This window comes from Pseudophryne corroboree, chromosome 12 (assembly GCF_028390025.1).
Source record: "Pseudophryne corroboree isolate aPseCor3 chromosome 12, aPseCor3.hap2, whole genome shotgun sequence".
Taxonomy (NCBI): domain Eukaryota; kingdom Metazoa; phylum Chordata; class Amphibia; order Anura; family Myobatrachidae; genus Pseudophryne; species Pseudophryne corroboree.
The window spans coordinates 16,825,077-16,848,800 of NC_086455.1; the positions used below are offsets into that span (position 1 = coordinate 16,825,077).

The following is a 23,724-nucleotide window of genomic DNA, read 5'->3' on the forward strand; positions in this document are numbered from 1 at the left end:
TATATAAAGTGAAATAATAATGACACTCTCCCTCCTGCCCCTGATGGGGATGTGCAGCCTGAGTTGTGTGGCAGATATTTTTAAAAGTGGGCAAAAATATCAATGAACAATCCCATTTTTGCCAGTTTATAAAATGGCGTCACGGAAGGCTCCGCCCCAATGCGCATGCGTAGCTTCCGCCCTGTGCAGCTTTACGTTACTTGTGGGCGGGATTATGAGTTCGCTACGGGGGTTTCCTTGGTGACGTTCGACGGTGCGGAGGAGAAGAAGGCGGGGGAATATGTCGTGACGTCACATGACGAGCGAACGCTCAGAGCGCTGGAGGCGGGGTTTAGGACGTGGGCGGAAGCTGTGGTGACGCACGCTGAGGGCGGGACACTGGTGACGTTGCCGCTGGGAGGGCAGATAGTGAGACCGGAAGTGGGATTAATAAGGCGTCTGACACTTCCTGCTGCCCCGTATGAGGAGACTGGCTGCGGCGGCGGCGGAGCTGTGACTGAGCGGCCGGCACTGGTAAGCGCTCCGTGTCTCCTGTATCGCCGGTTACCGGCGCTCCCTGTGTCTCCCCGCTCCTCACATATCGCCGCTGTGTCCAGGCCGTGAACCCGTGGAGGCCCCGGGACGCTGCGGCCCAGTGATGCCGCATACAGGGTTGGCCTGTATCCTCCCGTAGCCCCCGGCTATCCCGCTGGTAGACCTGGCTGTAGCAGATGTGTGTCGCCTGTGGTACTACAGGTCCCAGCATGTCATAGTCTACCTTTAGGAGTGCTGGTGTGTGTGGCGGTGCAGTGTGTAGGAGTCTGGCTATGGCTGTATTATACTGTAGATTGATTATGTATTTATATTTAGTGGGGATACAGTTGGTGGCTTTGTGCATGTACCATGGCATGTTGGGTGGCTCTGGGTGTGTGCCCCGCGTTGCGTTGTTGTGGCTCTGCGCGCGTGCCCCGCGCTGCGTTTTGTGGCTCTGCATGCATGCCCCGCGTTGCGCTTTGTGGCTCTGCACGCATGCCCCGCGTTGCGTATTGTGGCTCTGCACGCATGCCCCGCGTTGCGTATTGTGGCTCTGCACGCATGCCCCGCGTTGCGTATTGTGGCTCTGCGCGCGTGCCCCGCGTTGCGTATTGTGGCTCTGCGCGCGTGCCCCGCGTTGTTTTGTGGCTCTGCGCGCGCGCCCCGCGTTGTGTTTTGTGGCTCTGCACACATGCCCCGCGTTGCGTTTTGTGGCTCTGCGCGCGTGCACAGCGTTGCGTGGCTCTGCGCGCGTGCCCCCGCGGCGCGTCTGGTGGCTCTGCGCGTGCCCCCGCGGCGCGTCTGGTGGCTCTGCGCGCGTGCCCCCGCGGCGCGTCTGGTGGCTCTGCGCGCGTGCCCCCGCGGCGCGTCTGGTGGCTCTGTGCGTGCACCCCACCACTTTACACCTGATGGATTGTATGTATGGCTGCCTGAGTGCATTCAGCTATTATTTATAGACTGAGGGTCTATATTCAGGTGTTTGTGTTCGTGCCTTGTCATTAGCACAGTCGCCCCACCACACACACACACACACACACACACACACACACACACACACACACACACCTACCTGGTCGGTGTGAATGAAGATGACAGCTGATTGGATAAAACATCGTAGGTCAGAAACACAAAGTACGTTGTACAGTTTGCGGTGCTGTATGAAGAATTGATGACAATGTAATGATGCATTAACCCTTTTGGTGCCAGTCTGCATAAGATTTGTTTATTTGGAGCTGAATTGCAGGCACTCGCTGAGCGCCGCCTGGAAACAAGAGCATATGATAGCCTGCATTGATCTGGCAAGACTGAAATCTTATGTATAGGGGCATTTTGTCCGGTGGACTGTACTGTGCAGATTCTCCTGGGATGGGGTAAATGTGTACTTATGTGAATCATCCATTCATTTGCTGGTTGGCATTTTCTTTTGTCTTTGTGAATATCTGTTCTCTCAAGCAGTTGTTTTGGTGGTTAACTTGTACAGCGCAATGGAGTAAGTTGACGCCATGTAAGTGAATGTTGGTAAATAACGTTAATTGTTTTGGTGCCAGCTCCACCACTGGGCAGATTGGGTGGGTGTGATGTCTGCAGGGGTGTCTGTTGCTGTATTTTCAGCTGCTCATTTCCTCCTTATCTGGTCTCTGTGTTTGCCTAGCAGTTTATGTGATTATACAGTTCTTTTCCTTGTGATAAGAACTGACCTTCACATCAAGCACTCACGTTACATGGAAGGCGCACAAGCTAATGAGGCTCAATTGCATGTTTTGGGTTATTTTGTGTCATTGAAAATGTTTTCCTCACGCCACCTTTGCATCCTGCTACTTAACCGAAGGTGGGAGCCCTGAGATCCCACCAAACTACTATTACTGGGAAAAGAGGCTGTCTAAGAAGCTTCTTACAGCGAGAAAGCCCCTTTAATGAAAGACAGTGTCCATGTTTAGACCCTAGGTGAGAATGACGTGTACCAGCTCATAGTTGGAGGCTAGTGAGTAGATCCGAATAACTATTTACATTTCCATTGATTTAAAGTATTGCACTCAAACGTATATCAATGTAGCTCAAAGTATTCTCTGAAATGGGATCGCTAGCAAGAAAGGCGACGGCTCCAGTGAGACAAGAGGATGTGTCGGTGATTCAGAGAGGAATAGGCTATGATGATTCAGGAATCCTGGCGCATGTGTGGCTTGTTATAACATACATCCACTTCCTGAATGCTGATTATAGCGTATAAAGGAATGATCCTCCGCAACTGTTATCGCTCTGATTATACACCTGCCCTGAAACAACTATACTTCTGCATTTGTAACCAATCTCCTAATCCTGTAGCCACTTCCTCCTAGTGGTCCAGCTCTAATAGGCCCTACACACTTGGCGATATTTTGAAAGATATGAACGATCTCGTTCATAAATGAACGAGAACTCGTTCATATCTTTCAGTGTGGAGACTCCTGTGATGAACGATGCGCGGCCCCGCGCTCGTTCATCGCTGGTCTCCCGTCGGCTGTGCATGCAGGCCAATATGGACGATCTCGTCCATATTTGCCTGCACTTCAATGCAGCCGGGTGACGGGGGGAGTGAAGAAACTTCACTCCCCCCGTCACTGCCCCCCCGCCGCCGGGTTGCTCGTCGGCCGTATCGGCTGTCGGGCACCTCGGCGGCTAATCGCCGAGTGTGTAGGGCCCTTAAGAGTTTCCATTCTTGCCGTTCAGCCATTTAGAATGTAAAGTTTATTTTAACACTGCAGCCTTTTTATTTTACCCTTGAGTGCAGTTGTTCCACACAGGTACTGAGCTGTTGGATGTCATATTGACTCTGTCTTCTGAGAAGTTGCTCCCTGCAAACTGCCATATTTCTGGGACTGGCACCTTGCAAGATATGTAGTCGCTGATATGGAAAAATAAACTTCTTTATTACCCATCATTTAATTATAGCTAATATTGTACATACATTTCCTACGGTCCCTTTTAAAAGGTGCTAGACCAGTGGTTCCCAAACTTTTTTGCATCACGGTGCCCTAGAGTATCAGAATTTTTTCACGGCACCCCTAGGACAAAAGATTCTTATTGAGAATTTTAGAAAACAATAAGTCATTTGTTTGTCATCCTTAGCTGCTATTTAGTTTCTTTAGTGTGGTGTCGGACAATATTTACTTCTGTTTGTCCTCCTATGTTATAATTGGGAGCCACAAGCGGGATCCGGTCTCTAGGTCGACAGTAACTAGGTCGATCACTATTGGTCGACAGTAACTAGGTCGACAGGGTTTCTAGATCGATTGGGTCTCTTGACCTGTCGACCTAAAACATGTTGTCCTAAAGGTCGACATGAGGTTTTCATTTTTTTTTTCTTTTTTTGAACATTTTCATACTTCATGATCCACGTGGATTACAATTGGGAACGGTTACCTGTGCTCAGCGCAGTGAGGCACCGTGCCCGAAGCATGGTGAGTGAAGCGAGCCATGCGAGGGGACACGGTGCGCTAATTGGGGTTCCCGGTCACTGTACGAAGAAAACGACACCAAAAAAACAAACTCCTGTCGACCTTTTGACCTGTCAACCTAAAGACCCTGTCGACCTAGTTACTGCCGACCAATAGTGGTCGACCTAGACACTGTCGACCTAGTTACGATCTACCTTCCATACCACACTCGCCACAAGCACTGGTTTTGTCTATTACTTTGACCAGAAATAGTTTGAATTGGTCCTGGACCACCAATCCAAGGCACCCCATGCTAATGTTTTGAGGCGCCCCGTTTGGAAACCCTTGTGCTAGACTACATGATCTAGCACCAAGATCTCTCCTGAACAAGCTATTTTATATCAATCATAATATAGGATTCCATAATGGCTTTCCACTGTCAGTGACCACTATGTACCTGTAGTTCAACATTCACGGTCCAAGGGTGTGTCTGTTTCAGGGACTGTCAGGTTTTTTGTTTTTGCTATTTTTGGGAGCGCTGTTTTGACTTGCATCAGGTCCCATTGGGCTGTTGCCCTAACGCAATGGGGTCGATTCAATTCACTGACAGTTGAATAGCGCGGGGAGTTAGCTCCCGGTGCTATTCAACTGTCAGTGAATTGAATATTCAGTACAGCGACAAGTGACCCTCAATTGTCGGGAATTCTTCTCTCACCCCAGGGGGATGAGAGAAGAAATCCGACAAAAGTGCGGCCGGCGTGCGTGGCTGATTCTGTCGGGAATCAGCATCGCGGCGGGGAGTTAAGTCGGAGAATGCTCGTTCTCCCAATAAATCAACCTGTTAAGTCGGCGAATGCCCGTTCTCCCGGACTTAACATGAGCTGAATTGGATAGCGACTGGAGCTAACTCCCGGCACTATTCAACTATCAGTGAATTGATTTGACCCCAGTGATACTCGATCATTTCCCCTGGTGTACCCCCATGGATTATTTGCAGAGCAATACATTATAATGCATATAATTGTTATTGGATAATGTTTAGGTAACACTATATACAAGAACATCCTCTCTGGCACTTAACCGGAATCTTACTGATGTCAATGGGTCTCATGAAGAAATTGATTGTGGTGCTTGTTGTGCCAAACCAAACAAGACCTGGGTGCCGTCTAGCAACAGAGTGCTAGAGAAGAGAAACCGTTTGGCAGCTGGTTGCCATCACCCTCTTGTGTACCTGGGTATCAGTACTTTTTACACCTCTGCCCTAAGAAGCTTTTAACCAGATGAGTGTTTTAATTGCCAAGTCAAGATTCAATTGTTGGGCGGCGTTGTAATGCCCAAGGGTATTGAATGGTTTTGCGTGGCCAGCGGTTGCCCCTTTCTTGCACGAGAATAGCCGCGTTAAGCAGCTTTTCCGGGATAAGTACCGGGGCGCATTGCAGTCACGCTGGGCGGCCATGTTTAAGTTTTGCCAGCACTTATGTCACAACCTGTTGCATTGCTGTTTTCTGTGTTCACGCACAAAAGCTGCAGAGCGGGCCTTCTAAGTACATGTAAAGTTTTCAGAGTATTGGGGCTTGTATAATAAGAAAAAAAGAAAAACTGGTTCCTCTAACATTGTCGATTTACCCCAACTGCTGCTCCCTTAATTATAAGGTAGCTGGAACCCAGACAGATTATAATGGGAGAAGGATTTTCACCGATCCCTAGGACGTCGCAGCCTACTCCATAAACCCTCCTGTCACTGAGGCGAGTGACTTCTTTTTCAGTATAATGTATCTCTACATAGTTCTTATGCAGTCAACGTTTTGGCCCAAATGTACTAGGCTCCCAGATACTGGTCTTGGCACGATTCTAGCAATATAGCACTTAGCTCTAAAGCGCCAATTAGTTTTAGGGCAAAAACAACCTAATTGGCGATATTCTGTTGTTTATCGATCTCCCGTCTAAAGTGACAGGAGATTGTTTTGTGGGGGGGGGGGGGTGTAGTGGGCGCAACGTGAAAAGTCCCCCAAGTAATGGGCTCGGCATTAAAGGTTTTTGTTTGAGCGCTCAAAGGGGTCACTTTTCTCTCATTTCAGCTCTGTAATCTCGGGTGCATACAAACAAAAAATTAAATCTGCAGAGGATTAGATTAATTTAGGTATTGTTGTTATTACATTTTATTTATAAGGCGCCACAAGTGTTTTGCAGCGCCGTACAGGGAGACAAAACTTAGCATTACATTAAATAAATAACAAAAATAGAGTACAGGTAACAAAGAGCACCACAAGTCTCAAAACACAATACAGCTAAGATGTAAGCAGCGAGAGCGTAACCGTCGTACTACTTGGGGCTGGTGGCCATAGATGGAAATGACCCTTGACCAGCAGGAGAAAAGGTGGATAAAGATGGTCGCTGAGTAGGAGAGAGCTGCGAGTGAAATGTGTTGAGAAGAGGGCTTTGACAACAAGAGGAAAGAGGGCCCTGCTCTGAAGAGCTAACAATCTAGTAGGGAGGGGTGACAGACAGATGACATGAGGTGCAAGCAAGCGGGAGGAAGCCTGATGGCAGTATGTAAGCAAAGCCGAGATGTTCAAGGCAGGGGGATGGAGGAGCGGCCTCAGGACTGGGTTATGTGTCAGAAGGGTACGCTTTGATAAATACGTAATTCATGTAATTTCGGGTAGTGTGGATAATTATTTGCTGCTTGTGTCCTATGTTTTTTTGGGGGCAACATTAATTCATAGTGCCCGTTGTCTCCTGTGGCTTCATCACTTGCACTAGAAAGCACATTTCTGGAAACGTACAAAGATCTATTTGACGTCTGTCACGAAACTGGGAAATATAAACCTCATTCTGTTGCGTTAGTGTTCTTCTGCGTTTTTTGGTATTTTACAATATTTCCTAGACTTTTGGGGAGGCGTAGCGATGAGGGGGAGGATTGTGTATGGTAAGACGTTCTTTATTGCGGTGCAGGTACACACACTCTGCTTTACGTGGGAGTTATACTACTTTTACACCAAAAAACCTGGGTCCAGTCTGGGTTATTGAACATGCCATTGGGCAGATGTATTAAGACTGGAGAAGTGATAAATGGAAGGTGATCATGCACCAGTCAATCAGCTCCTAATGGCCAATTTGCATATTGGAGCTGATTGGCTGGTGCGTTATCACCTTGCACTTATCACTGCTTTATCACTTCTCCAGGCTTAATACATCTGCCCCACTATTTCAACCCGTCACAGCATCGTGAAACCCCATTCATACGGGTGGTCTTCTGTTTGCCGGCGGTCGGGCTCCCGGCGCTCAGTATACCGGCGCCGGGAGCCCGACAGCAGGAATACCGACAATTATTTTCCCTCGTGGGGGTCCACGACCCCCATAGAGGGAGAATAAAATAGTGTGGCGCGCGTAGCGCGCCACCGTGCCCGTAGCGTGGCGAGCGCAGCGAGCCCGCAAGGGGCTCATTTGCGCTCGCCAAGCTGTCGGTAAGCCGGCGGTCGGGCTCCCGGCGCCGGGATGCTGGTCGCCGGGAGCCCGACCGCCGGCCAGCCGTAGTGAACCCATTCATACCACAGGCCAGACCTGGGTTATTGGCGGGTCTTCCCTTTGCCAGTGCTTGGGGATGACCTACTCTTCAAGCGCTGGTGATCGGGCACTCTGTATACTTTTAGTGTGACGCGGGTCACACCGCAGGTTACCTGGTTCAGTGCTGGGTCTCCTTCCCCGGTAACGCAACCAGGGCAGACACTTTCACACCAAGATGGCACCTGACGGAGGTGTTCAGTTGTTGAATAGCCGCGGGGATTTGGTGGCCAGAGCAGTACTTCAGGCTGGCTTAGCTGCTTTGCACGGCTAAACCTTGGTGGAACAATTGAATTGCTCCAGTGGGTGTCCATTATGTATGGTTGTCCACAAAACAATGTAATTCCTCCCCTTCCCCCAAGACTTCAGTAACGCTCCTGTGTTTGGTGGCATGTAAGGCCTATGGGAGTCCATTGCAAATTACATTTGAGTTGAATGTTATCTTGTAGGTGCATATATACAGACCCAAGCTCCTAGCACACAGTTGTTATACACAACTGTATATAATAACAGCTAGTGGCAAAGCCCACATCCAGAACAGAATAGTCTTTCGTGTGTGACTACTTTACTGCTCAGCCATCTATTATGGCTCGACAAATCCCGGGGGCCAGGTCACCATTGCCCCTAGATTTTGCAGCCTGGCTACCAGATAATGCAGAGAGGGGGGAAGCAGATCCTCTTCAACCCTAGCGGAGATCCGTGGGCGTGTCTATTGCGGCGGCTATTTCATTCATAGGAGTGCATGTGTCTAGTGTCTGTCCGTCCCTGCCTCCTGGCTGCAAAGAGCTCTCCGATAAGAGTGTCTATGTGTGATGGGGGATTGCGTCTACAGAGGGGATAGTGATGTGGCCACAGTTCTGGGGGGTATTGCTTGCCCGGGGGTACCCACTTAGCTGTGTTGGTGGGGTTTGGTCATTAATGCAGCCATGGGGGGGGGAGGCGCAACATTACAGTAATGTCAGCGCTTGAATTGCTCCATCCGGCGCCATCTAGTGAACGCCGACGTATGAAACACTTGAATTCCCCCCATTGAGATGAGGAGTAGCGTTAGCCTATTATACAGGATAAGTGTTGTTCAAGACGTGTACATGTGGGACACATGTCTGTGACGTGCCGCATGGTATGCATTTTATAGTAGTTGCTGTCTTGTATACAAGTCGGTTTGTGCTGAAATGAATGGCGCAGGTGCGCACAGTGCGATGTCCGCCCCAGGAGGCGGAGCCTCATTGCTGATTCAATATGAATGGTCTCGGATAAGGCTCTCTGATCCAGAGTCATAAAACGCTGAATGTTTCTCTGTGTCATCCAGATAATCCCGATGTCAGCCCCGTGTCCACATGAGACATGGTTCTGCAAAAGAAAATACAACTCTTCCGGCCGCTGTGAGATCAGCGTTTTATTAGTAACCTTTGTTTTGTCACCACAAATGGGGAGAGGAGGAGGGTGGACGGTACAATGCTTTCAGCAGCTATGGTGAGGAGGAAGGAAATGCGTAAGCTGTTGATTTCCTTTTGTTTGTGACAGAGGGGGTCACACACGGAGCACTCACCTGTGCGGAGGGGGGCACGTGGAGTAACCTCTTGTTCTGTTTGTTGGCTCTCCTCGTGGTTAGCCTGTTGTGCATGCAAACAGGAAGTGTGTGTGTATTAGGACACAGAACAGGGCTGGAATCACGGTGAAAGCAAAGCAATATATAATCCGTCTGTATTATCGTGTAGTGTCAACATGTTCCAGCGTTATTGCACTGTCATTGTCATTTGTTAGAGTTTAGTCTAGTGGGTTTTCTCATAGCTTTTTGAGACTTTATTTTTCTTTTTTCCCCCTTGTGTTCCGCAGTCGGCAGGAAGAAGAAAGATGAAAACAGGTTGCAGTATTGCAGAAAAGCCAAAAGGAGGAGGAGGTAAGAACACTAATATATATATATATATATATATATATATATATATATATATATATATATATATATATATATATATATATATATATATATATATATATATATATATATATAATAAAAATCTGTCCTTCTGTTTTTGCTCCTCCCTGTATTTGAATGACAGCATAGGGGTAGTGCCCTTTCTAGTACTTATTCATTTCTTATGTAGCATTTATTCACACCCTGTAATACATTTTGGGCCCGCGTCACGCCGGGAGCCCTTTGCTTTGGAATTCTTTGCCACAAAATGTTTTTGTGATTTGAGTCGTCGTACCCGGTTTCCAGGCAGCGATATAAATCCCTTTGAGCGCCCTCTTGCACTGGGGACTATCCATTTGTAAGCGTTGGCGAATATCCCCGGCGCAGCCAAATCCGGCTCACCAGCGTGTAGTGGTTGTTTTCTGCTGTCGTGTCTGCCTACAAACCATATGTGATTGCTGTACTTATGCTTTTCCTTTCTCGCTGGGTATTTTCGCACATATGTTCTCTGTACTTCTGCTTTTTGCATCTTTTGTGCTCTAGTACTTAGTCTCTGACAGCGCAGCTTATTGCGTACAATGGCGCACTCGCCTGACCTTTTACTGCTAGAACTTCCTCAAAATGTCACATTTAAAAGATTTTCAAAATGAAATAATTTCCTGTTGGCTGGCACATGCCGCCTTGTTGGTACCGTGCGGTGTTTATGCCATTCATGAGTAAGATGAGCCTTAACGCCATGCCCGCCTCTTACTGCGTTCACTCTATTGACATCGCGCATCCGTCGGCACAATATAGTGTATAGATGTCTATCATCCATACGAGATTTCCGTGACTTGTTTTTGTTACCTTTTGTTTGTAAATAAAAAAATAACTTCTGTCTGCTTATCCAGGTAATTGCTTTAACACCTGTCCTTACTACCTAGGCCCAGTCATCAGCCTGATCCGTGGTGGTCCTATGTGTTTCTAACGCTTGCCGCACAGTGTCCTCCAGGACGTGTTCCTTGTGTACGTTTAGGATTGTGTGTGTTGTGCTTTTGTCTAATGCTGGCAATTCTAATCTACCTCTGCTCTTCTCTATTTGTTTTTTTTTTTTTGTGTGTTTTCTGCTTAAATGTTTTTTGATTTCTCTTTTTTAGTTTCCCATGTTTTTGTCCAAACTTTTCTTTTTGCGATCACTTGTCGTTTTCCCCTTTCTTTTTTTTTTTTTTTTTTTTTTTTATCATTTTATATAATTTGTTTAACAATCTGTAGGTTATCACTTCCCGGACTGGGCATACAGGGCGGAGTCCAGTCCAGGCTCCCGCCAGATCCAGCTATGGCACTTCATCTTGGAACTGTTGCAGAAGGAGGAGTTCCGCAATGTCATTGCCTGGCAGCAGGGGGAATACGGAGAGTTTGTCATCAAAGACCCGGATGAAGTGGCCAGGCTGTGGGGCCGGCGTAAATGTAAACCGCAGATGAACTATGACAAGCTGAGCCGGGCACTCAGGTGAGACCTGGTAGTCTGTGCTGGTAATCATGAGAATTAAGCTAGTTTGTATTTGACAGTCTTCGCAGTCTAGGGTGTTCTCCTTCCAAACACTGGTCATATAATCTGGATCATCCTCCTCAACCACAGGCAACCCAGTATAACGCACTTGGCAGCAATTGAGCTGACTTCAAGGATATCCAGAAGACCTGACCTGTTTGGGGGAACTTTTGTACAGACTATTGTAAAGCAGGGTTATGCTATGTGTGCTGCCCCAGTTGTTATAGAACTACATATCCCAGATTGCCCTTGCTGTTCATGCATGCTAAAACTGTTGCTTGGCATGCTGGGATGTTAGTTCCACAACAGCTGGGGTTCCGGATGTTGTCTACTCCTGATGTAGAGCGTCCATGTAGGTCTGTAAACGAAAGGCCACACCGGTTCTGTGGGTACAGATAGATTGACTAATTATTTTTGCTTTTACTAGTGAAGAAACCGATTAACTGTTAATTTAGCAGGTCCCCTTGGACATTTAATATGGACCATGCAAAAAGGGGTAGGGGGCCGTATTTAATTGAAAGCCATTACCGTTAGCGAGGGATAGGCCTATGAAACTCTAATGCAGATTGCAGAAGAGTCTTTCTATATCACTATACAGCAGTGGCAGCCACGTATGGTCTTCAAGGACTGTGACGGCTCATGTTTCCCAGATAACCTGTGATTTTTTTTACATTTGTCAGTAATGGATACACCTGTGCCACCAGCTAGACCTGGAAAACATGACCTGTTAGGGGTCATTGAGCACCAGACTTGGCCACCCCCTGCTATACAGTATTATTGGGTGTTCCTGAACAGGGCAGCTCAGTGGCGGTTGTTTTTAAGTGCAGATCAGTGTCCGCTCACTGGTGAACTGCGTTGTGTATTATCTTCGTTGCGGAATGCGTCACAAATGGTGAATTTGTGAAAAGGCTTCTGTGTGTGTTTATATGAGGAGTTCTAGACCTTTGTGACTTCTTAGCTCCCTATATAAACCTGATATGACTGGGAGTATGACTTCTTTCTGAAGGCAACGTTGTTAGGTGCGTATAGAAACAGCTGACATTGTTCTGATGCATCCAGTGCGGTTAGTAAAGCAAACAGCAGCTCTGTTGGGAAACTGATCACAGGACCTGTCATTAGTCAGAAGGTACTTCATATAACGCTGCCGGGTGGGGCTACTCCAGGCTAAATTCTTTCTGCAGGTGTCAGATTCCTCGGCACGCAGATCCTGCCGAGGAGAGGCAAAGCGGGTCCAGCCACAGCAGGGTTAAATACAAAATTGTCTCTCTCCCCTGTGGCTCTCCATCTCGTGTGCTACCTATACTGCCTCCCCCACAGCCACCTGTGCAGCCTCAGCATGGGCACAAACCCTCTTCCATTTGGCCGTTGTACAGCAGTCGTGACTCCGAAGCAGAAAAACATGTTCTTTTTATACATTCTGGTGCATCACCACCTCCCTTTTTTTTTTTTTTTTTTTTTTTCTTTTGTATCATGTCTCTGGAAGGTCTTGATGTTTTGCTGTAATATTATTATTATATTATATGGGTTTGTTATCTTGAACATGTGTGTCCAAGTTTCTGGGGTCTCAATACTGGCTGCTACCAGTGTTATTCCCGGGGCTGACCCGGGTCAGCTGAAGTTTGGTACAACCTAGGTTACCTCTCAAGGCGGCTGATGGCTGTGTATTACCATAAAAGCCCCTAACTATCCATTCAACACAGACTGCAGCCTTTATAGTCCAATGTCCTTTTATTTTTTGTTTTTAAAGGATATCTCCCCATCCAGACCTCTCTGGCTTTCGTGTCTGCATTCTGGTTTCCCAGTAATGTACCCTGCCTGGGTATGGCGTTACTTTGCTCGGCACGTCTAATTCTGTGCATTTAGGTTTAGTTAGGCGCTGTGGACCCCTTGTGGCACCATATAAATAAAGGCTAATGATATTTTGGAACCAGCATGCCACATTAGTACAGCTCTCCTATGGAAGTAGCTGCGAGTTTTCGGTTTGTGCATAGTCAGAGGCACAGCTGTGACCGGATTCAGCTCTGTGTCTGTATAAAGCTGTGTGCAGCCGCCGCTGGCTCCTGTAATCTCACACATGCAGCTGATAGGATCCTGGTCCCTGCCATACAGAGATGTGGCTTCCTTCCCCTCTTCCTTACAGCAGTGCTAGTCCCGGTATCTGTCCCTCGCACACAGGGTGTGTGCCCCTCTGGTCTCGTCTGCAGACTAGGTGTGTGGTTTTGTGTCGCCCGTTTGTTGTGTTTATGGGTCTTGAATGCAGAATTTCATTTTATTTGATATGACATCTTTATTTGCAAGTTAAATAATGTCATGACAAATGGCAACAGAAGGAGAAGGAAACGCACATGCGGGAAGAGGGCCCTGCTAGTAAACACTTTAGTTCTGCGTACACTGATGGATACAGCTGACCTGTAACCCTTCCATGTGGAATTAGGGGCCTGGATGAACCTGCCACGGCACACTATGCTGCATTTACTTTGTCATAGGAGTAATTTAATAACTTAAGGTAAACTAAAGGCCCATACACACTGGGCGATTTTTGAACTAGGAACAGGTCACTTTTGGTGTGTTGAGCTGTTTCCAGCTCAAAGCCGCCCAGTGTGTGTGCCCAAACGATGAGCGTTGATGCGCACTCCCGCTTCATCGCTGGCAGCCGCCGTTCATCTACACCAGGTATTACCAGTAGATGAACGGCGGGGTGAGCGGCTTTCCATAGCGTCCTGATATCACTGGGCAGCGGAGATAATCGCTCTGTGTGTATGCACTGAGCGCTTTTCAGCCCAGCGATGTCTGCGATCATCGCTATGCATACACGCTGGGCAAAAACGCCCAGTTTGTATGGACCTTAAATATGATTTGTACCCTGCTTTTGTTCGCTGTATAAGGGATATACTTGGTAAACCGCCTCCTGTTCCGATTGTGTTTGCCACATCTTACCTGGAGTAGGGTGAGTGCCCTGTTCATGTGGTGTACTGTAGATTTTGCCTCTTTGCTCCACAAGTGGGTGTTGACTGATGCAAGGAACTTGAAAGCTTCACATAAACAATTACTATACATTCTGCATACTTGTGTAGAGAAGACAATGCTGACAAGGTGCTACAATCTGGCAGGGATATGGGAGGACGCTGTGGGGAGCAGAGGCCAGGGAGACTGTTCTAGTTGCAGACTGAGTAGTTGACGTTGGGCTAAATTATGTGTGGGCTTAATGGGAAAATTTGATCAGATTTCTACCTTTCTGGTGGTCATTTGGAACCCACACGTGGCCCAAAATGGAAAAAGCGGGCGACGTTGAGCTGTGTGTTGCGTCTTAAAATGCTACTGTGGCCTTACCCAGGGCTGTACAGATGTTACGGAACGTTTCTACATTACTAACCAGTGTCTCTTGGTTATTGCAGATACTACTACAACAAACGGATCCTGCATAAAACAAAGGGGAAGAGATTCACCTACAAATTCAACTTCAACAAGCTGGTCATGCCCAATTACCCGTTCATCAACATCAGGCCCAATGGTAAGCTGCCAGACGTATCTTGACTTGCCTTCTCATGCATTGCCTATACTAAGGTTTACCATACTAGCCCTTTAAATAGGGACACATGTGAATTACACTAAAACCAGGTGACATGCAGGCTTCAAGTGATCTAGCCACAGCACCTGTGTAATTCAGGATTGTCCCGGTTTAAAGGCATAGTATGGTAAGCCTACCTATACTTAACACAGTCAGCCAAGGAGTTGCATTATTTATTTATTACCAGTCATTTATATAGTGCACACCTATTCCGCAGCGCTTTACAGGGAATATTTGGCCATTCACATCAGTCCCTGCCCCAGTGGAGCTTACAATCTATATTCCCTACACACGCTGAGGTTAATTTGTAGGGAGCCAATTAACCTACCAGTATATTTTTGGATTGTGGGAAGAAACCGGAGTACCCGGGGGAAACCCACGTTAGAACAGGGAGAATATATAAACTCCACACAGGGCCATGGTGGGAATTGAACACATGACCTCGGAGCTGTAATGCTAACCATTACAGCGTCTGTGCTGCTATATTTTATGGGATTGGATCTATTTGTTATATAGTGCCAGTATGTGCCTTTGCACTTTACAGTTGGCAGTAGATGATAGTGATCATTGCTAGTTACAGGGCATCACTGTGCCACTTCCTATTGGCTGAGCAGTTATCCTGCTGTTGCGGAGTCGCACATGTGGTCCCTAGCTGATCACATGATTATAAATGGGTGCTTATTGCTGTGCCAGCGCGATGCCTAAGAAAGGAGCAGGTGGGGCCTTTTTTCATGTTTGTACTAATGAAATAAAACTAAACTTCACTCTGTTGCTACACTGTCGAAATAACTCCTTCCTTATTATTTGAATGTCATTGGCTGCGGTACTTCTGTTTTTTGTGAACTTGAAGCAGGATGGAATTTCCCTGCTAGAATGACACGTTTCTGTTTTTTTTGTGCAATGCACTTTTACTAATACAATACACTGCGCTGGTTGCTTGCGTGAACTTGCCGGTGAAGAGCACGCGGACACTGGATTTGTATGAAGGAGCATTTTGGATTTCTAAATTTAGTTAGTGCCCTTTGGTTACAGTGTTTCAGGAAAATGCGTCATCTACTCTCCATTCATGCTCCTATTTCTCTGTATTGCTTCAAGCAAAACTGCCCTTGTAGCACGAGCTTGTTTCTCCTGCCCCGGGCAGCGCAGACAAAAAACACAAGCTGCTGTACTGAGCTAAACTCCGATTTCAAGTCTGCTCTCTGTAACTGCTGTATTGATAGGGCGAACACCCACATAAGCAGCATAGACACTATAGCTAGAACTTTAACTTTATAGTGTTCCTCGCGTCTGGATTTCCAAGCGTGCTTCCAGCGTCCCAGTGTTTGTCACCAATGCCTTTAGTTCAGCTGCAGTTTTTTTTCTGTCAGTGAGAGAGACGACACGGTTGCATCGCACGCAACGAGCCCAGCAGAATGCACGCAAGGGCAGATTATTTCATTATATGGCTTTTACCATGCCGGAGAACGTCAGAAGGATGGTACATTATGGGGTACCTTTTTAAAGAGAATGTGATAAATGCAGCCGTTCCGATGTAACAATTGAATCTCCACACCAGTTACAGTTTCCTATCTTCTTCTCTTGTAGGTGGTGTTCCGCAGAGTGCTCCACCTGTCCCTACAGCCTCCTCCCACTTCCACTTTTCGCCTATAGACTCTCCTAATGAAGACGCACACGTCAGTCATTTTTCCGGGGGCTCTACAGCGCAGTCGAGCCGCGAATCCTTAAATGATGTTGGTGACCGCAAGCAGATGCCTTCAGAGTCTGAAGATATCCATGCAGAATGGCGTCGTAATGCAGACCTCATGTCCCCTCGAAATACCATGGTCTCCGGCGCCCACGTGCTCCAGAAGCATAAATCTGATCTCTTGCTTCCAGTGTTTTCCATGCCTGGGATGTACCCGGACCCACACAGTCCTTTTGCTTTGTCTCCTCTGCCTGGCCGTGGAGGCTTACTCAACATGCCCATCTCGCCTGCTTTGTCCCTGACGCCAACCGTTTTCTCTTACAGTCCCTCGCCAGGGCTGAGCCCAGCTTTCCAGAGTGGCAGCTGCTTCAACTTCAACCCTGAAGAGATGAAACACTACCTGCAGGCCCAGGCCTGCCTTAACTACCACCTAAGTCCACGGACTTTACCAAGATTCCCTACTTTCATGATGCCACCACCTCAGCGTCATTTCCACCCAGAAGAGCAGCCATCTTTCCCCATTAAGCTGCAACCCCCTCCAGTGGGGCGGAAGCACAGGGGTCATCCTCAGAGTCCTGGCGATAAACAGCCGCTTCCTCAACAACCTCTCCTACTGCCTGTGAAAGTGGAGCCAGTTTCGGATGATGAGCCCATCTCTGAAGAGCTAGATTCTTCAGACCATGCAGAGAGAGAGTTCAGTGACAGCGAAAACGAACAAGAACCAGCTTCTCCAAGTGAGGACCCAGAGAAGAAAGGGTATATGTTTGTGAAACCAGTTGCTCCTTCCTGGTCACTTCCTCCCACCGCTGCTACCCGATTTAGTTACCCAAAGGAGGGTACAGCAGAGCACACTGATGCTGGTGATAAGTTGCCGAAAGACTCCTTCAGCGAAGCTTTGTTGGTGGAAAAGAAGGAGGACTCTCTGCCGGCAAAGCTGCGTCTCAAGCGCCTCTGGAATGGGGAGCGTCAAGCGGAAGCCATTGAGGTTCGAGAGTGCCGAAAGATCAGTTGCATCGTCAACGGCCTCCGCTCGCCAGACCTGCCAGCAGAATCCAAGGCTGTAGCCGCCTCTGACTCCTAGTACTGGACCTGAATGTGGAAGCCATGTTTGTGGATTCCTGTGGGGTTTTTTTTTTTTTTTTTTTTTTTTTTAAATATAGTATAATGCTATTTTTATAGCATTGCTGCAGAAGTGGTGAGGTTAAAGGTTTTGTTTTGATTCCCAGACTTCCTTGACATTGCAGGTGATGATGTTTATTTAGTAAATATATATATATATATATTTTTTTTTTTCGTTGAGGCTTCAGGGAAAACCTTACCTCTCTTGTATGTAAGGGGAGCTTAAACTATACATTGTGTTTTGCCGAATTAGATGGAAACATCAAAGTGTATTTTATTACAGTTATATAGATTTGTTGTGGTGACTAGCTCTGCTCAACACTTCTCTTAACCGAAGAGAGTGTGAGTGAGGCTATCTTGCACTCTTGGCCCCGTTCCTCCACCCCTCCCCTTCCCTCCTCTCCTCTCCGCTTATTCAGGGCCTTGCTCTGTCCCTCAGGTTTGTTCCCCATTGCTGGCCTGTAACATTTTGAAAAATTATGAATTAACTATTTTTGTAAAACCTGACACTACAATATGGATTGTAGGGACTGTAGAGTTAAGTGGGATGTGATTTGTGAGCAGGCGCGAGGGGTGTGTTTTTTTTTTTTTTTTTTTTTTCACTTTCCTTTCCTTTCCTTATTCAAACCCGCAGAACACCTTCCCTGCCCCCACTTGCGATGTCATGGATTAAACGTCCTCTTTTTCTGCATGAAAGTAATTTGTTCTACAAAACAAAGTTTAAATCAGCAGTACTCCAAAGCTTTTACAGCTCGTCCAGCCAGGCCAGTCTGCGGGAGGCTAGCGGTATGCAGAGAGTTGTAGTCTGCGTGTCCCTCTTCACACGTACCAATTCCTGACATCGGAACTCCAGGATATGTAACTTGTGGTTTCATGACCTACAGGAAGCAGATTTAAGAGAATACAGGAAGTCTAAAGAAGTGAAAACAAAGAGGCGATCATGCGAAGCATAACTTTTGTCTCGTGGATTGGTTGTTTGGAGTTTGTTTAGCAGAAGTCTGCCTGTTTCCTGTGACGCTCAGACATTCCTGCAGCTAGATGTCCCTAGCCATACCTGCAAGGCTTCAGATAATTCAGTTCCGCCTTTGGTTCCGTTTAATGTAGAATCATTACTACATACATCTCTGTGACAGAGCAGTGGTTAGCGGCAAAATTGTAATGGTTCCGCAGGGTCTCCTAACGTCCTACAAGAGTCAGCTTCTCGCCAGTTTTAAACCGGACACCTTCAATATTGGTTTCTGGGCATCCTCAAAGATGATTCTTCTTGTACTGGCTATCCAGCTGTAAAGGAAGTCTAGGCTTTCGTGGTTTATCTACAAACAGGGTTTTTCTCTCTAAAGCCATACTGGTTGATTCTCCCATATCCAACTTGCTTTGGACCAGAAGTATTCTGGGTATCGGTAGTTTGGAATATTTGCATACCATAATGAGATCTTGGACATGGGACCAAAGTCTAAACACAAATTTCATTAGTTTCATCTACACCTTATACATGTAGTCTGAAGTCATTGTATATAATATTAACGTACATAAATGAAATGCATTTGTCTCGTACACCTTATACCCACAGCCTGAAGTGCATTTTATACAGTAGATTTCATTTTGTGCATTAAACAGTTTGTGTACATAGAACCATCAGAACGCAAAGGTGTCACTATCCTATATGGGAGATTCAACTTTAGATATGGGAGATTCAACCTGTATTATGGCCTAATTCACATTTATACGTAAACCCGAGGGTCAGAGCGGGGGCGGGAACTGGCACCTCTTTTCAAAATGGGGGCATGTCGCCCCTTTTTGTAAATGAGCCCGGGTCCAGGAATTCTGCGTTTGTTAAGATGCAGGCAATCTGGACTCTTTGTCCGGAGCCCGCAGTCGGTCTGAGTTAGCTTCAGCGTACGCGGAGTGACCAGTGCATGAAATCGTTGCTTATAGCGACATGGTGGTCAGATCTCGCAGATGCACGCAGGAGACATCCGCTGCGGACGCCTCCCGCTGCGTTTGAATCTGTATTTCATAGCGGTTTCTCTTCAGCTGTGCAATTCCTTACAAGTATGAATCATACCCTTAATTTCCAAGGCAGCATGTGTGTATACATAATTAGTTACCAACCCGTCAAAATGACGGAACAACGTAACTCTAATGTTAGCGCTGGTTGGAGTGCGTGCTTGAACGGCACACCACTTGAATTGCGCCATCTAGTGGCCCCCTGTGCTCAAAACACTTAAATCAAACCCCCCCCCCCCCCCACCCATAGAGGTGAGGCGGAGTATATATTGTATTCCGTTTTCTAGTTAGACTATTGCATAATCAATCTAAATCTGCTCACTGAGAGCCTTGTTGTGCGTTGTCACTTCAGTTACTTAACTCGGCCATTAGTAACTAGAATAACTAGTCACCCTCGCATTGACAATTAGTCCTGTGTGTGTCTTGTCACGCTCGCTGCCAGATTTAACTAGTGTGCACACAGGTCTGTAATAGTTTTATTTTTTTAATTTTTATATAAGATAAAATAAAGCTAATAAGTGATGCTAGCCTGTATCCTTTACCCAACCGTATTCCTTATTTATACAGAAAGTATATATTATGCTGCTCCGTACAGAGGACATGTAAGCGCCCAGTCCCTACACACAGTCTGGAGCCAGTTACCCCACTGATATGATTTTGTACTGTGGGAGAAAACGGAAGCACCAAAAAGACAATTTCTCAGACACTTAGGCTGAAATTGATGATATTTAGAATATAATAACTATTATAGCGTTTATATTGGACCTGACATATGCTGGGTCACCTCTGCCTGAACCATTTTGCCCCCTTCTCCGGCAGGTCCTCTATCCTCTCCCAGACACGTCAATGGGAGCCTTTGGAGGGGTTGGTGCGTCCCCCGGCTCCCATGTTGGAGATGGGACAGACCTTAGAAGGTTGTTCTTTGATTTAAATGGTATTTCATTTCAGAAAAAGCTGTGGGCCTCCTATTCTGCTTATCTGAGCGCTGTATGGCCTTATGGCATGTTGGCAGTCTGTGTAGTGATCAGACAAAACTTCATTCAGCTTGAAGACTTGCCACTGGCAAGTGACGTATCTGTAATTCTGCCACATCTGTTCTAGAGTCCCGTTTGTACCCTGGAGACCAGACGTGGCCATTGAGTAGTTCAGAAGGATTTATACATCCCTCCTCTCCTTTGTGGTTACATCACAACTGGAGGTAGGAAAAGGCATTTATGTGTACAGATCCTTGCTGGGTATATTTTGGCATTTCTTGATCCCCCACCTCCTGTCTCTCACTACATTGGTAAGGTGGTAACAGGATAGAAACCTGGGGGCCAGCTCCTTTCTGGTGCATTTCCATGCACCATATCCTGCCGATTAATAAGTGGTTAATCGGAAGAAGAGAAATGGGACACCTTCCCTCGGGTGCTGTCATGTAATTCCCCAGAGTGACTGCCAGTTCCCAATGTCATGTCCAGGAATGCAGTCTAACCTGTAGCCAGTCCTGTGAGCACCTTCCACCACTGTCTCTTCCGTGTACTCGTCTCTCTGCATTCTGCCACCTTTTTCTGTGGAACATTGATGGCGTGCGTGAGACGGCAGCCTGGCGGGGGATGATCTGCAGGAAAGGGGCTTTGCCGCACAAGCAGGGCTGCATTTGGTGTGGGTGCATCTGGATACATGCTGTTCTGTATGAAAGTGTGGCCATAATGCAGACAGCTGCCCAATTCAGGATGGCCTGGCTTCTTTTACTCCTCACATTTACATGTACAAGTACTGCTGTGTTAAACTTTGGAACGGACAAAAGAAATCCTTATAGATCTCTCTGGAGTAAATTTCTCTCTCGGAGGAAGCCCAAAAATGTGTTCTCTCGTTTTCTTAGTGTTACGTGGTGACTGGTTTTTCTCAGGAACAGGAATTCTAGACTTTCACACCCTCTGCCGTACACCACTTCCTAGGAAAGTGCTCATTGCTCAGAGGAAGAGGTCAGCCCCCTACTGGTAGAATATAGAATGACACCAAATGCCTGTTTCCTCTTTTCCCAAGTGCCAGATAAGTTTAGATGCTGCTTCTTTGACAGGTATATGCTTGCTATTGTATAATAAAGTGTGTGTTAGTTTAACTTGATATTAACATTAAGTTATCCATTTACTTTTTTAAAGGGGGGTGGGGGGGATTATTCGTGTTTCAGGGAGATCTCAGGGCCTCAGACACTGGACCAGCCAGTAAGGGCCAGATTGCATTATAAATATATGCATACGAAGGCTCTGAGCTTGGAAACAAACGTATTAAATAAAGAGCCCTCTAGTGTTAAGCAGTTGCTATTGCAACAGTCCAAAAGAAATTCAGCTGGACAAAGTTCTGTGAACCCCCTATTAAACGAAAGAGTAGAATATTATTATTATTTTTGAATCCTAAAATGAAGTGCCAAATATTAAATGGAAATAAAGCAATGTAATACATTGTTTTGTTGTCCGTGGACTCGATGAACACTAAATGCACAATCAACCAAGTTATGTGGAGGAGGGGCCTGCAAAGCATTAACTAATCTCTGCAGTGTCTTCTCCACCCCCGTGTTCCTATTCTAACACAGTATTCCTTGTGTGTGTGATTCAGGTGGAGCGCGTTCTCTTGGAATGGGACGGGAGGCATTGTTGAGCATGAGCGGTTTAATAAGAGAAACGTTCTACACTGTATTACAAATAGATTTTTTATTTTTTTAAACATAAGGTATTGAGTCGTTCCAGTATTCACACCTAAATCCATATAGGGGTCAATTTTATTAGCCATGAGCATGGTGAGTTGCTATAAAAACTTTGAGGACATGCTAGCAATGGTACCTGACCTCGCCCCCAAGACGGGATCCGGTCTCTAGGTCGACAGTGTCTAGGTTGACCACTGTTGGTTGACGGTAAGTAGGCCGACATGTACGAGGTCGCCATGACAAAAGGTTGACATGAGCTTTTCACTTTTTTTTTTTTTTTTTTTAACTTTTTCATATTTTATGATCCACGTGGACTACGGTTGGGAACGGTGACCTGTGTCGAGTGCAGCGGTAGCGGAGTGAGGCACCGTGCCCGAAGCATGGCGAGCGAAGCGCTGCATGCGAGGGTACGCGGTGCACTAATTGGGGTTTCCCGCCATTCTACGAAGAAAACGAAGCGCGGCATGCGAGGGGACATGGTGCACTAATTGGCGTTCACCGTCACTCTACGAAGAAAACGAAGCGAGACATGCGAGGGTATGCGGTGCACTAATTGGGGTTCCCCGTCACTCTACGAAGAAAACGAAGCGAGCCATGTGAGGGTATATGGTGCACTAATTGGGGTTCCCGGTCACTCTACGAAAGAACACGAAGGTAGCCATGCGAGGGTACAGGTGCACTAATTGGGGTTCCCCGTCACTGTACGAAGAAAACGATACCAAAAACTAATGTTGACATAAAGTCCCTGTCGACCTAGAAACCATGTCACCTACTTACTGTCGACCAATAGTGGTTGACCTAGACACTGTTGATCCAAGTCTATTTTAACATGCCACACCCCTCAAGACACAACATTGTACTTTACTCGATTTTGTGTCTATGTAGCTTAAAGCACGGGTAAGCTTCAAAAAATGGCCACTGTGTATATCCTCAGGTACACCTGAAGAGATTTCAACCCACCAGGATGCCTCTGATCCATTTTTATTCAGGTAGCTTTATGCAACAGCGCCACCTTGAGGCATAATGTCATCTCCTCACACTTGGTTGATTGTCCCTATTTCCCTCTCTTACATCCGGCATTACTTTTGCTAACCGTGCTGGATTTTATTTCTTCATTTTTAGACTTTTTATGTTTTTAGAAATTTTAATTTCCGCTGTCCTTTTTTATTTTTCTTCTAGATAGTTAGTGGACTGTGGGAAGAGGACTATATTGTGTTCAGCCCATTTGTCAGACTGAAGTGGATAGTATATGTACATAACTATGTACTAGCTAATCTGTGCAGTGCCTTTAGACGTTACCATTTCTAAAAAGTCTTCAAAAAAGAAAAGGAAAAAAAAGAACCCACAACTTTTTTTGGCATATATATTATATATATATGATGTAATGTTATATAGAAACTTATGTATAATATACATATTTTTTTTTCCCCAGGGGTATGTGAAAGCTCTGTATTTTGTATAAAATTTGAAAGTAAAGTATTTTACCTCAAATTTTAAGATTTAAAAAAAGTAAAATAAAATTTCCCTTTTCATTAAGTTTTGTTTTTGTCTCTTTCCTTTTGTTACAAAGCGTTTATTGGGGTGGTCAGGAAGGAAGCGGTTTTGTAGCTTGGTAAGGTCATGTGACAAACGGCGTCCTTGTCGTTTCAGCTCCCAATATATGGTACGTGTGGGTATACAGAGGTGGCAGTCTTAGTGATTATACAGATGTTCCTCTCCTGAAGCCT

At 46.3% G+C, this 23,724-nt stretch overlaps 1 protein-coding gene across 1 annotated transcript; it reads left to right on the forward strand.

Moving 5' to 3' along the window:
- The first annotated feature begins 378 nt into the window (after positions 1-378).
- ETV3 (ETS variant transcription factor 3) lies at positions 379-21,420 on the forward strand. The gene is made up of 5 exons (XM_063947102.1): positions 379-513; positions 9,327-9,390; positions 10,657-10,894; positions 14,329-14,444; positions 16,086-21,420. Exons 2-5 carry the CDS (start codon positions 9,345-9,347, stop codon positions 17,264-17,266), a joined length of 1,581 nt encoding a protein of 526 aa, XP_063803172.1. The 5' UTR covers positions 379-513; positions 9,327-9,344; the 3' UTR covers positions 17,267-21,420.
- The last annotated feature ends 2,304 nt before the right edge of the window (positions 21,421-23,724 follow it).

Bases quoted from the DNA above. Each gene is read 5' to 3' on its own strand.
- ETV3 (XM_063947102.1), top strand. From the start codon at position 9,345: ATGAAAACAGGTTGCAGTATTGCAGAAAAGCCAAAAGGAGGAGGAG. The intron at 9,391-10,656 runs GTAAGAACACTA...AACAATCTGTAG, and splicing joins AAAGCCAAAAGGAGGAGGAG to GTTATCACTTCCCGGACTGG. The intron at 14,445-16,085 runs GTAAGCTGCCAG...CTTCTCTTGTAG, and splicing joins CATCAACATCAGGCCCAATG to GTGGTGTTCCGCAGAGTGCT.